General features: G+C 53.0%; 1 protein-coding gene across 7 annotated transcripts in view; it reads right to left on the bottom strand.

Moving 5' to 3' along the window:
• CDK5RAP2 (CDK5 regulatory subunit associated protein 2) overlaps window positions 1–12,451 on the bottom strand; it is a 184,641-nt gene that overhangs the window by 13,274 nt on the left and 158,916 nt on the right. For 6 of the 7 annotated variants that reach the window (XM_036260325.1, XM_036260326.1, XM_036260327.1 and 3 more), the window contains 6 exons: window positions 8,835–8,951; window positions 6,792–6,981; window positions 5,709–5,830; window positions 4,412–4,660; window positions 3,119–3,196; window positions 2,005–2,270 (listed from right to left, as the gene is read on the bottom strand). In XM_036260325.1, coding sequence (XP_036116218.1) covers window positions 2,005–2,270; window positions 3,119–3,196; window positions 4,412–4,660; window positions 5,709–5,830; window positions 6,792–6,981; window positions 8,835–8,951 — 1,022 coding nt within the window. The remainder of the gene's footprint in view (window positions 1–2,004; window positions 2,271–3,118; window positions 3,197–4,411; window positions 4,661–5,708; window positions 5,831–6,791; window positions 6,982–8,834; window positions 8,952–12,451) is intronic. The other variant, XM_036260328.1, reaches the window with a different exon arrangement.

Here is a 12,451-nt window from a genome sequence, read left to right as displayed (position 1 = left end):
AAAGTTATCCCAAGAGACCTGAGTGGAAAAAAAAAAAAGAGACCTGAATGAAGAGTCCACGGTCTTGAGAGTGTGATCCCACTTTTGGGAGCTCACCCCTAATGAACTAACCGAAGACACAACTGAAGACCTATTTATAAAGACCATCACAGCTTAGACATCCAACAGCTGATGGTGGTACATCCACATATTAGCTTATTTTCAGCCATTAAAAGTCAAGTTCTAGAAATACACTGAATGAGAAAGGAAAAGTGTTAGTATAATGTGAACTAGAAGTCAAAATATGAAATTCATATATGTTGGAGTCAGTTTAAGCTTTGTGAATGAGCCCTGGCTGGTTTGGCTCAGCGGTTAGAGCGTCGACCTGCAGTCCGGAGTGACCCGGGTTCAGTTCCCGCTAAGGGCACGTACCTCGGTCGCAGTTTGTCCCCAGCCCTGGTTGGGTCGTGTGAGTAGCAACCACTCGATGTGTCCCTTTCACGTTGATGTTTCTCTCTCTCTCTCTCTCTCTCTCCCCCTCCCACTCTATCTGAACAAAATATCCTCGGGTGAGGATAAAACAAACAAACAAAAAAATGCTTTATGAATGAGCTAAAAGTATATTTATCAAAAGTTTAAGTGTTGAATACTATGGGGTATTTCTATAGATGTTTTATTGTTATGCTTTTCTACAGTTTCTAAGTTTTTACAATAAAGATCATAATCAGAAAAGAAATAATCTTATTAATGTTGACTCATTCGTTCAGCGAGTGTCCGCCATGCAGCTACTCCACACCAGGCCCTGAACTCGGTGGGGACACATAACACTGAGCACAGCAGACACCACCCCCCTGCTCTCCTGGAGCTTATTACCTAGTGCACCATGAAACGCAAAACTGACTTTTACAATATAGCAGTAAAACAAAATAAAAAGGCAAAACAGGTATCAGGAAGCTCAAGTATCCTCAGTAAGAACCTGAGAAGAGGAACCAGAAAATGTGACCCTCAGAAGCTTGGAGGTTGGGTCCAGTCTGGGAGGAGGAAGGAAATTTGATGCCGAGCTCCTGGCACATGAGTCCTCAAAAAAAGGTAACTGTAAGGTGAGGGAAATTTCAGTAGGATGAAGCAGGAAGGGGCCCCTCACAGAGGCTGAGGGGTCTCCTAAGCCAGGAGGCACAGGGAGCCAGGGCTGGAGGCAGGAAGTGGCCGGCAAGCAGGACACCGGGACGCAGCCCAGCCGGACGGGAGCAAGGCACCCACGGAGAACCTGGAGATGGCGGTGCAGGAGGCAGCAGACCTGGAAATCAGAACCCTGGCATCTGGACTGCACCGGGGCAAGCGGAGGTTTCTGCAAAGCAAGTGAGCTGACAAAAGGTGTCCTTCGGAAGCAGTGTCGTGACAGAGAAGCGCGCCTTGGAGGACAGACTGCGTGCCAACCCCGACGGCTCCACGTCACTTCACCTCCGCACTGTAAAGCAGGAGGGATGTCATCGCCCCGAGGCTGCTCTGGGACAGGCAACACCAGCCCAGTGCCAGGGGGATGCAGCCGCCAACAACCGTGAGGGGGAGGGCATCTCACACCGGCAGGCGCACCCAAGCAGCTGAGGAATGACTGTAGGGCTGACCATCGCTATGTGAGGACCAGGACCTGTAGCTACCTTGTCACCACAGCAGCTCCAGCCTGAGCACAGAGGCCTGGACAGGTGACGGTTAGGTGACTGGGTAGGGGACACACAGAGGACTGAAGGACAGGACAGATGGATCACCGGACAGACAGAGGCAGTCATAAGGAGATTCCAGTAAGGGATGGCAGTAATGTAGGGTACCAACTGTGACAAGTGTCTCTCCTACAGAAAATAACAGAAGTCCCCCAACTGGACCTGACCTCTCAGCGCTCATAGGCTACATCGCAGGCTCCTCATCCCAGGGCCACACTGAGGACACCGGCGCCCCTTGCCTCCCAGCACCCTCATCCGTTCCGCCCTCAGTGAGCATGTCTCCCCCCAGCTCCATCGGTCAGGTTACCTTTGTTCCCGGCTCTCGACTGGAGGGGCTGGGAGCCTCGCGGATGTGAATGTCCATCTCGGCAAGGAGCTCCTGGCCCTGGCCAATCTGCTTACACAGGGCATCGTAGTCCTCAAGCAGACCCAGGACATGGCAGCCACTCTCACTGGCCCACAAGTGGTGGCCAGGGACCAGGCGAGACACGCACGGGGCGCTGGTGGCCGAGCTGCCACTGTCACAGGAGGGGGAGTCCGTGTCATCTTTAGAGAGTGGAGGAGTCTCTGAAGCTACAGAATGAGAGGGAAGATGTCAGCTCTACTGTGTTCAATGCGCTGCGTGCAACCTTGCCGAACCAGCTGCGAGGGCTAAGGGCAGCCCTCGGTCTGTATGTGACCCAACGTGGGGCTTATTCATCTTGTGGGAGAAGCTCAATTCAATTCAACCAACACCTATCAGGTCGGGCACCCACTCTGCAGAAGACCACTTTATGCAGATGAACGGAGCCAGTGCCTGCTCTCCAGGAGCCCACGGTCCACCAGAATACAGGCACCCATGGGAGGCGGACCAGCACAGGCAAGAGCCAGGGTTCAGTCAGAGATAACCAATCCTCTGTGCAGGAAGGGAGATCCGAGAAGGCTTCCTAGAAGAAGCAACCGCTGAACTGGGTCGAACAGGTAGTAAGAATTATGCTAAAAAGAGGTAAAAAAGCCTGTTGCTTTTACTTTGGGGTCAACAGAAGTCTGGATAAAGAATTCTGACAGGGGACACCAGTGAGGTTTGCATTCACGAGGAGTGGCAGAGAATGGACATGGGCGTCTGGAGAAGGGGAGGTGGGAGTCTGCAGGAACGTGGCCCTCTGCACGGGAACACGAGGGCCCAGGGATAAAGGCAGACAGGCCCCACTGAGGCCATGGAAGTGTCACGCTTGAATCAACAGAGACCCAGTGATGTCCCTGAGGAAAAGCTAACTGGCTTGGAGAAGGAGATCTCAGCCAGAGATGCTGAGAACATGAAACCCCAAATCCTGCCAAACACCCTCTTATAAGCTGAGACCAGCGACTCCTTTTCTTTCATTTAAAAAGTCCTGCTGACAAACCCGACCCTGCTGTCGTCAACCCAGACATCAGCTTTGTACCTGATCTTGGTGGCTCTGCCAGGGCGGAGCCACACAGAGCATGTGAACTATCAACTACCACGGGACATCTGTCACCATCTACAAAATGCAGAATAAGAGAAGGAAAACGAATGGTTACGTTTTCATTCCACACAGAGCACTGAAGAATGCAGCAGTGTCCGACACACAAGCACTGGTTCACACCCTCACTAGGCCTGTCCTGCCAGGCCCCGTGCAGGCCCCGGGGTAAGAATGAGCAGGCCCACTCTGGCCAGGTGGCTCAGCGCGTGGGAGCGCCATCCCATACACCAAAAGGTTGTGGTTTCGATACCTGGTCAGGGCACATACGGGAGCAGCCAATCGATGTTTCTCTCTTTCTCTCTCTCTCCTCTCTTTACAATCAATGGAAAAAATCATATCCTTGAATGAAGTGTTAAAAAATAAAAATAATTTTTAAAAGAGTGAGCAGGCTCAGTCCCCTCCCTGGAAGGACCCTCTTGTCCAGACACGTAAACAGGCAGACTCCGTCTGGGGTGGTCAGGGCTGAGGGAGAGAAGCTCAGGGGAGGGGTGCTAACCCAAGGACAGAAAGAAGCTCAGCAGAGGAACGAGCAGAGGCAAAGGCAGGGAGAAGTGAGCAGTCACAACACGCCCGGGGAGAATGAAGCACTTCAAGGGCTGAGCCCAGGGAGCTGAGTGCCAGGCCAGCACTGGGAGGACTGTGGGACCCACTCAAGGCAGTGGGCAGGGCAGTGTCCAGCTGAGATCTGCGTTTTGGGCTACAGGAGTGAGTCTGGAGGCTGCTGCAGTAGCTCAAGCAAGACAGAAGTGTGACCGGAAGAAGGGCTTGGGAGGTGATGTCTTTGAAACAATGGAAGGAGGCGAAACCAATTAGATGCTATACAAAATGATCTGCGACACAAGCAAATGCAAAACAGCCAGCTTTCAAACCTACCAGGATGCCTTTCAGATCCCGAAAAACCCTGCCAGCCAGGATAAGACATTTGAAATCTCTTTAAAGGCAGTAAGAGGGACTAACAATGATTCTCAGCAGTGGAGGGATGTGGGCAGGACTAGATGGATAGCAGGGAACAAGACCGAGGCAATGAGGGCAGCTGCAGGCCCAAACTCCACTTCCCTGAGAACCGGGGGGCCCCAGACAGAGATGACACCATTCTGCCAAAGGTGACAGCTAATTAGTGGTCAGGTCGCCTGGCGCCCAGGGTACAGCATGTCTGCTGTCAATGGGCAGCATCCAGGCACTCGCGACACACAGGGCCGCCTCCCCTGACGGGGAGGCCGGCAGGAGCAGTACCGTGTCTGGCCACCGGAAGGGGCTGCTCAGGCGTGGATAGGGTCTGGAGAGCCGATGTGAGTGCTGCCTCCGGAGCCTTCCTCCCGCCCGCTGCCAGCTGCTCCTCCAGCCTGCCCTGCAGTGTGCTGTTGGTATCGATGCTCCTTTCCAGCTGTGCCCGCAGAGCCTGGATCTCGGTCAGGAGGTCATGCAGGTCACCAGGAGGGCCCTGCCCCTTCCAGCCTTCTCCCGACGCCTCTGCTCTGGACTCTGCGAACACGTGCAAAGGGAAGCTGACATCTTCCACCAGAGGGTCAGCCGTCAAAGGAGCTCGACAGTTTCAAACCCACCGCTGCCATCACCCTCCCCTTCCTAAGAACCAGGTACAATTTAAAATAACAACTTGACTTTAAAAACAAAAATATTGGCAGGCTTAATTGCTGCTATTGCACAGACTAAATAAGAGCTGGAAATTAATTTTCGCTTTTGGCCATAAAAGCCGAGCAAATTGCACACCAAACCCCGAAATTATGTCTAGTAGTAATAAAATCTATTTGGGTGGAATTATAGAATGAAAGGGGCTGATTTTAAAAGCCACAGTATATTAAAAAAGCACAACAGTTAGAATAAGAAAAGCAACTTGAAGAGAAATAAGAGCTGTGAGGTGACCCTTTTCTAGATAAACTTTCAATAGGGAGAAACCATCTGGAAAATTAGCTTTAAAAAAAAAACAACCCACCACACCTCAAAATTGATTCTAAAACCTCTGAGTGTACAGTCGCGGGGCTCTGACCTGGCACCTCTCTCGGCATGCAGAGGGGACCCAGGCGAACAACCGTCTCCAGAGCAGCGCCCCGGGTGGAGCAGGGCTCCATAAATACGTACTGAATGACTGGGCAGAGAGCAGCCCATACTAGCAAGAAAATGACAATAGAAGTCATACCTTCAGTGCTTACTATGTGCTAGGTACTGTGCTAGGATGTGTTTAAATGATCTCATTTAATTCTCAACAACTCCACCGAACAGGTATCCATGGGCACATTTCGAGAGGAAGAGAGGGGCCCAAAGGGGTGAGCGGGCCTGCCAGAAGCCACAGAGGCGGAAGCAAGGCAGTGGAAATTCAGCCCTCAGCTGGCTGACTCCTGAGCCCGCGTCCTTCCATGTTTCCTGCGGCCTCCCGTGAAGAGTGGGCCAGAGGGCTGGCTTCGCAGTACCCCTCCTCCACCCAGGCAAGCGTGGGGAGTGGCGGCAGCATCTCAGGAAAGAGTGCTGGACCCCATCTGGCTGAGAAAGGCCTCGGCTCGGGCACAAGTAGTACCTCTGGGGACCCGGAGTTCCACATCCAGCTTCTCGTACACCTTCAGCTCCACGCGCAGGGACTGCAGTAGCTTGTTGTTCTGGGAGAGCAGCTGCTGCCTCCGTTTCGACTCCTCCTGTACCCTGCGAAGGCCCCAGCACCACGGGGAGGGAGAGGTTAATCTAAATCAGAGTGACTTCGTCCAACCCACGGGCCAGCCGATTCACCCTCAGCTAGGAGAGTGCAGACCAGAGTGACAAGCATCGCTAAGAAGGCCAGTCACAGCCACTTCCGAGTGCCTGAGCCCAGCCCTCTACATACGTTCTCTCACGTGATCTTCACAGACACCCAGAAAGGAGCGTGCTACCTGATCCTCGACCAGGATACAAGGACGTGAAGCTCCCAAGGTTGTGTCTCACCCAGGGCACAGCCCAGGACAGGGGCCCGGACTATGTGATGGCCCACACAATCACCACCCGTGGCCGAGGGTGATGTCGGCCTCTACAAGAGCAGGACACTCACGAGAGCCCACAGGAAAGCCAAGAAATATGGGCCAAGGCTGAGTCGAAGGGGAAACTGCGAAGAGCAGTTAGTACAATCCCTTTAAAATCTGTCAGACTCATGCTCTGCCTCCACTCGGAATCCTCCCCAACCTTCCTGTCACTCAGCGTAAAAACCGTCCTGGCCACGCGACAAGGCCCTATGTGATCCGGCACCCAGCCCCTCTCTGCCCTCACCCCTACCACAGCCTCTCTCCAGCTACACGGGCCTCCCTGCCTGCCCGGCAGAGGCCAAGGACACCCTGCCTCAGGGCCTGTACCCTTTCCTTCGACAATGGTCTTCCGCCAGAGATCCTCAGAGCTCATGCCCTTCCTGCCTTCCCTGATCCGCCCTGGATAAAAACGCGCAGTCTGCCCCAGACCCCATGCTCCTTACTGCAGTGCCCTCTCCCCATGTACTTTATTCCCACGTGACATATTATGTGTTTGGATGCTTCCTGCTCGTCCCTGTGCACCGAGGGAGGGGCTGGCATGCCCCACTCCATGGTCCCAGCCCAGCGCCCAGACTCCGCCCAGCCACCGGCCAGGGCTGCGCCGCCAGCACCTGCTGAGCTCGCTGCGGCCCTCCCGGAGCTCCCGGAGCAGCTGCTGGCTGTGCCGCTCCCTCTGGGCCGCCTCCTGCTGCAGCCTTTCCTTCTCCCCCTCCACACAGGCCAGCTCTCGCTGGAGCCGCTCAAGGTCCGCAGTCTTCCTGGAGAGGGCCTCTCGTAATTTTTCATTCTCCTTCTGTTTATCTGCAAACACAAAACGCGCCACTGAGAAGAGACACCATTTGTTTTTTCCGACCTTATTACGCAAATACAGCACTTCAGCTCGAGCACTCCAAGAATACAAAAGAGAATGAGATTTAATCCGGCATTTATGATTCTGGCACTCCAATTATCTTATGCATTCTGGGCAGATAAATCTGTCAACATCAAGGCTGCAGATTAAACGTCACTGGGATGAAATGGGCCTGTTTAATTTTCTATTAAATAATGGGCTGTGCAAACCTAGTTACTTTGCCTTCACAGAGCAAACAGTGAGTAGAAATCATAGACAGAGGCAAGAAACAGGCCCCAAATCTCGGCACTGGGTGCTGGAAAGGTCCGCGAGCCTCCCACAAGGCCAGCGGCTGTGCAGAGGGCAGCGCGGCCCCTTCGCCCTGGGCCCCGAGGACAGCACCTCTCCTGGAGAGCAGAGCACACCCGGCCCGAAGGCAGTGCTCTCCTGCTTCCTGGCTCCGTGACCTCGAGTGCGTGTCTGCACCGCTCTGTGCCTCGGCCTCCCCCTGCGCACCAGTGTGAGGACCAGCAGGTGACCGCACAGGCCTTCAGAGGCACCAGAGGCTGTGAGCACCGCAGCGGGAGCACCTCCGGCAGATCTCCACCTGCCATCTTACTCTCTTCACAGCACACCTCCAAGGCAGGTACTAGGACTCTCCCGTTTTCCAGACAGGAAAATAAGCAGCGAAGAGGTTAAGACTTTCCCTGAGATCACACAGCCAGTGAGTAGCAGAGCCAGGACTCACACCCAGGTTTTCTGATTCCACTTAACCATGACACATTCATTTCCGAGCAAATTTTCTCCTCCCCGCTCTGACCCCAGCCACGCTTAGCTTCCTGTCACTTCTGACGGCCTACACTCACCCCATCTCTAACCCTAGGCCTTACCTGCTCTCTTTCTTCCACGGAAAAGGCCCTGCTCTTCTCCACTTCAGGCACCGTGGTAACCCCTAGTATCCTTCTAGACTCCGCTTCTGAAGACCAGCCTTCCTGGGTCAGGATGCCGTCTCCAGGCCCTGCGGCCCCAGCCTGCCACACTGTGGCTCGTCCTCAGACTGGCCTGCACGGCCGCCTGGCTGTGTCTCCCATCAGACCACGAGGGAAAGGGACCAGTTCCCACTTATTCCTGCATCAGCATCCAGAGCATCCGCAGGACCGGAGCCAGGAATGTTCGCTGAGTGAGTGAATGATGTGCAGAAGCCTGAATTTCATCTCTTACACCAAAATCTGCACAACTAAACTCTGGGGAAAGGGAGATAAGCTGGCCCAAGGTCCAGCTCCACCCCTTCTAGCTCTGTGTCCACAGCCCAGTCAACCCCTTAGGCCTCAGTCTCCTACCTGTGAACTAGGACTCATCATATCATTCCAGGAACCTTCGAGGATTGAGAAGTAATGTCAGCAAAAGCTCTTAAGGGACTAAGCTCCAAACAGAAGGAATTAAGAGAAGGGGCCTTTATAGAAATAGTGGAAAAATTCTCTTAACATAGAAACCTCTGACCGAGATGTGGCAGTAATCTATCTCCTGGCCTTCTCTCTTCCACTGTGCACTCCGACAAATGAGAGGTGGCTGTGCCGAGGGGATGGGTAACAAGTAGAGACAGCAACACTGAGCTGAGGGTGTTAACGTGTTTCATTGTCGTAATAGCCCTACGAGGTGCTCCTGCTTTACAGCTAAGAATGCCGAGGTTCAGAGGCTAAGTGACCTGCCCAAAGTCAGGGCGACGGGATGGGAACCCAGGCTGGTCAGACCGCAGTGCCTGCGTGCTTCCGCGCCAGGGAAGGCTGTGGCGCTCCAGGGCGCAGGAGGCCCCTGTAAGCCTTACCTCTGGGTCCTTTCGCGAGCAGTGTATTGAGGGCCTGGTTCTGCTTCCTCAGGAAATGAATTTCCGACATCAGAGAATTATGCAGCTCTGAACCACAAGCAAAAATGTTTGAAGACCCTATAAGAACACACACAAACAGTGATTTATGCACGGTCCACAGGTCAGTAAAGAAGTTTCTAGAAAACAGCTTTAAATAATGAGGAAACACAAGAAAATCACTCCTGTGAACTATGTGTGGTGTTACCAGAGCCTGAAGGAAGATAACAGTGAGCGTGACAGAGGAGACAAGAGGGGCTCCCATACTTTACCTGTCCTAGGGGTGAATGAGGCGGTGGCCTAGGCTGGGGTGGGATGAGTGGGCAACAGTCTTAACCTCCACAGACATCTCTCCAGAGGTTCGAGCCCTCTGTCCAGCTGCCTGCTGGCCCTCTCCGTCCCCCTTCACTCTTCCTAACCTGCTCTCTCTTGTCTCCTGCCTCTGCAGACGTATCACCACTCTCCCTAGCCCCAGCCAGACACCTGGAACACCCTAGACACCTTCTCTTCCGCTGCCCGACCAGACAACCGTGACTGCTGACTTCCTGCAAACGCCTCGGACACGGGTCTACCCTCTTCTGTCCCGCAGTCCAGGCCTTCCCACCTTGCCGCCCAGCTACTCTGCCGATGGGTCAGCATCCTAAACACAGTCCACTCATGCCATTCTCTGCTCAAACGCACTTGACGGCCCAGCACTGGAAAAGACAGACAGACCAGACACCAGGCCCAAACTTCAGATCTCCATCACTTTGCTCGGACCCCCTGGCATTCCCCACCCTCTCCACCCGGTGCCCTCAAGTGCAGGCGAACTGGGCCACTTCTGTGCCGAACGTACTATGTGGCCACACATCTCCCTGACTCTGTGGAATGAGGTATTCCCTTTGCCTGGAATGCCTACCCCTTCCTCCCCTGTCAAAATCATACTCGTCTTTCAACTTTCAGCTTAAATTCACTGCCTCCAAGTGTACATTAACAAGATCAGGGTCTGAAGCTAGACAGACTGGGTCTGAGGTCACTTACCAGCTCCGACTGGTTTCCTCATCTGCAAATACTTCCCTGGGCTGTGGTCTACCTCCTGAAACCCCGACCCTTCCTCTGGCCGGATGCCTCCTCTGACACCTCATCCCAGCACTCCTATCCTCTGAGCCTTCCAAGTCTGAAGCACATACAGAGTTCACGTCCACAGCCCCCTGCAGAGGACCCCTGGTGTGCAAGGTGCTCTCTCCATGTTGTGGGCAGATGCCTCCCTCCAGTCTTCCTTACTGCGTCCAGTGTACCACCGAGCCAAGTGCCAGCCTCCTGCCTTCCAGCCGCTGGTGTAGCTAGACCATGGTCATGTGCTGCTTCCGTCAGGGAGACTTGATGGGAAGCCTGCTGGGGACTTCTGGGGAAGACTTCCCACCCAGGAGAAAAGGAAAGGGCAGGGAGAAGGCCCGCCCTCTCCCTTCCGTGCTCTGGACACTGTCCTGAAAGGCTGTGATGCTCATAGTGCAGTCACCACGGGCACTAACCCCAAGCCTGCTACCAGAGCCACTGACCCTGCCTTGGAACTGCCTGCCTCTGGATCTGAGTTGTAAGAAAACATACATCCCCCTTGTTTACACCAGTTGTACTCATATTCCATCACCTGCAGCTGAAAGCCCCCTGGTACACAACTGAGACCTGTAGCAGTCCAGCTGCCCAGAAGGAAGGCACGAGCAGGTCCCCCAGAGCCAACGCCCATCCTCTCTCCACGCGACAGCACTCCTTCTCTCGGGCTCATGGTCCACCACCACCATGGCTTCCGGCTGTAATTCACACACGTCTCCCCTCGTCTTCCTCCACCTCCTCCATGAATTCTGGTGTCTTTTCAGAGATACCTGGGTTTGAACCATGGATCTGGCTACTTAATAGCTGCCTAACTTCCCTAAGTTTCCATGAGCTCAATAAAAATGATAGATACTATTATTAGTGTAATTACTATTTATATAAATATCAAGACTAATGACAGGATGGGGCCAAAATAGAACCGAAGAGCAATCTGGATGAACAGGAAAAACTCTAGAGAAGTCTACATGACCACAGCTAAGGCTGTCACTTTGCAAAGGGGTAACCAGGCCAAAGAACAGTCCCTGATGAAGCCTGAGCTGGCGGGGCCCACGTATGATGCGGGGAGGCTAGTCTTCCCCGAGGCCATCACTGTAAGCTCATATAACTGGTGACGAGCTGCAAGATCTGACATGTGAGGTGACAGTTTAAACAGTATTCCACCTCGACATTACAAGGAGCCACACCCTCCTCACACCTGCTCCCAAGGTGAGCAGCTCACAGCAGGGGGAGGTGCAGCCACGTTTATTTCTTGTCTCCTCAGAGGCTGCAACACCAGGGTGAAGACAGCGTGTCTTTCCACCAGTGGGAATACTTTATGAATGCCTTTTTGTAAACCTTCCCGTCAAAGGGAATTACTCTCCAGAGCAATTGTCTGCTCCATTATAGCTGGTGGCCATTTGAGCCCCCAACTAATTCTATAATTGGATTTGCCAGAGAAAATGTAAAACAGAATGAAGCTAATTCAGGCATTACCAAGAGTGAATGTGAAGGGCCCAGGCGTGTATTTCTTTTCTGTATTTGATATGACTAACAAGTCAGATTAATAAATTTTCCTGGGGGGCGGGGGGAGGATGCCAGATGGGAGGTGGGGAGGGAGAGAGAGAGAGGTGGAACCATTCTGAACCAAATGGCAGCATGTGCCGTACTCTGAGGAGCTGTCCTTTTCTAGGACGATGGCTGGGACGGGCTGGAGGGGAATGAGAACTGGACTAGGACCCAAAGACTCAGCACTGCCACTGAGTACACCTCGCAGAGCTCAGTTTCCTCATGTCCAAAAATGGGAGTGACATTAGCAACCCACCCTTTGCAGAGCTTCACAATGTTAAACCAGTAGTATAGCATACAATAAAAGAGCAAAATAAAATGGATAATGACGCTGAAAACCACCATTTATTGAGTGGAGTACTGAGCAAGGCCCCATTCATAACACTGCCCCCATTTAATCTCAGTGACCCTTACAAGATAATTAAGATTGGGAGAGGTGAGGAGACGTGCCCAAAGTCACAAAGCTGATCAACAAGCACTGGGGTCCACACCAGGCCGCCCATCCCAGGTGATCTCAGGCTCTGCCTCCCACACAACCTGCTCTCAAGGCACATGCTTCACAGAGTGAGGACACTGTCTTCGGAGCAAGAAGAAGATGTCCGAAATGTATTGTTCAAAGAAAAAGAGGGGACAGAAGAGTGATATAAAGTATTCTACACCTTTAGCCCAGCTGGTGTGGCTCAGTGGTTGAGCATCGACCCATGCACCAAAAGGTCGCCAGTTCGATTCCCAGTCAGGGCACATGCCTGGTTTGTGGGTGAAATCCCCAGTGGGGGATGTGCAGGAGGCGGCCAATCAATGTTCTCTCTCATCAATGTTTCTATCTCTCTCTCCCTCTCCCTTCCTCTCTCTCTAAAAATCAGTAAAAAGAAAAATATACATGTATTTTAAAATATTCTACACCTTTGAGATAAGTGAGAAAGGGTGTAAGAATATATATATTTGTA

Source organism: Molossus molossus, unplaced genomic scaffold (assembly GCF_014108415.1).
Source record: "Molossus molossus isolate mMolMol1 unplaced genomic scaffold, mMolMol1.p scaffold_m16_p_14, whole genome shotgun sequence".
Classification (NCBI taxonomy): Eukaryota; Metazoa; Chordata; class Mammalia; order Chiroptera; family Molossidae; genus Molossus; species Molossus molossus.
Note: the sequence above shows the minus strand (reverse complement) of the source record. Positions and strands in the feature narration are given on the sequence as shown.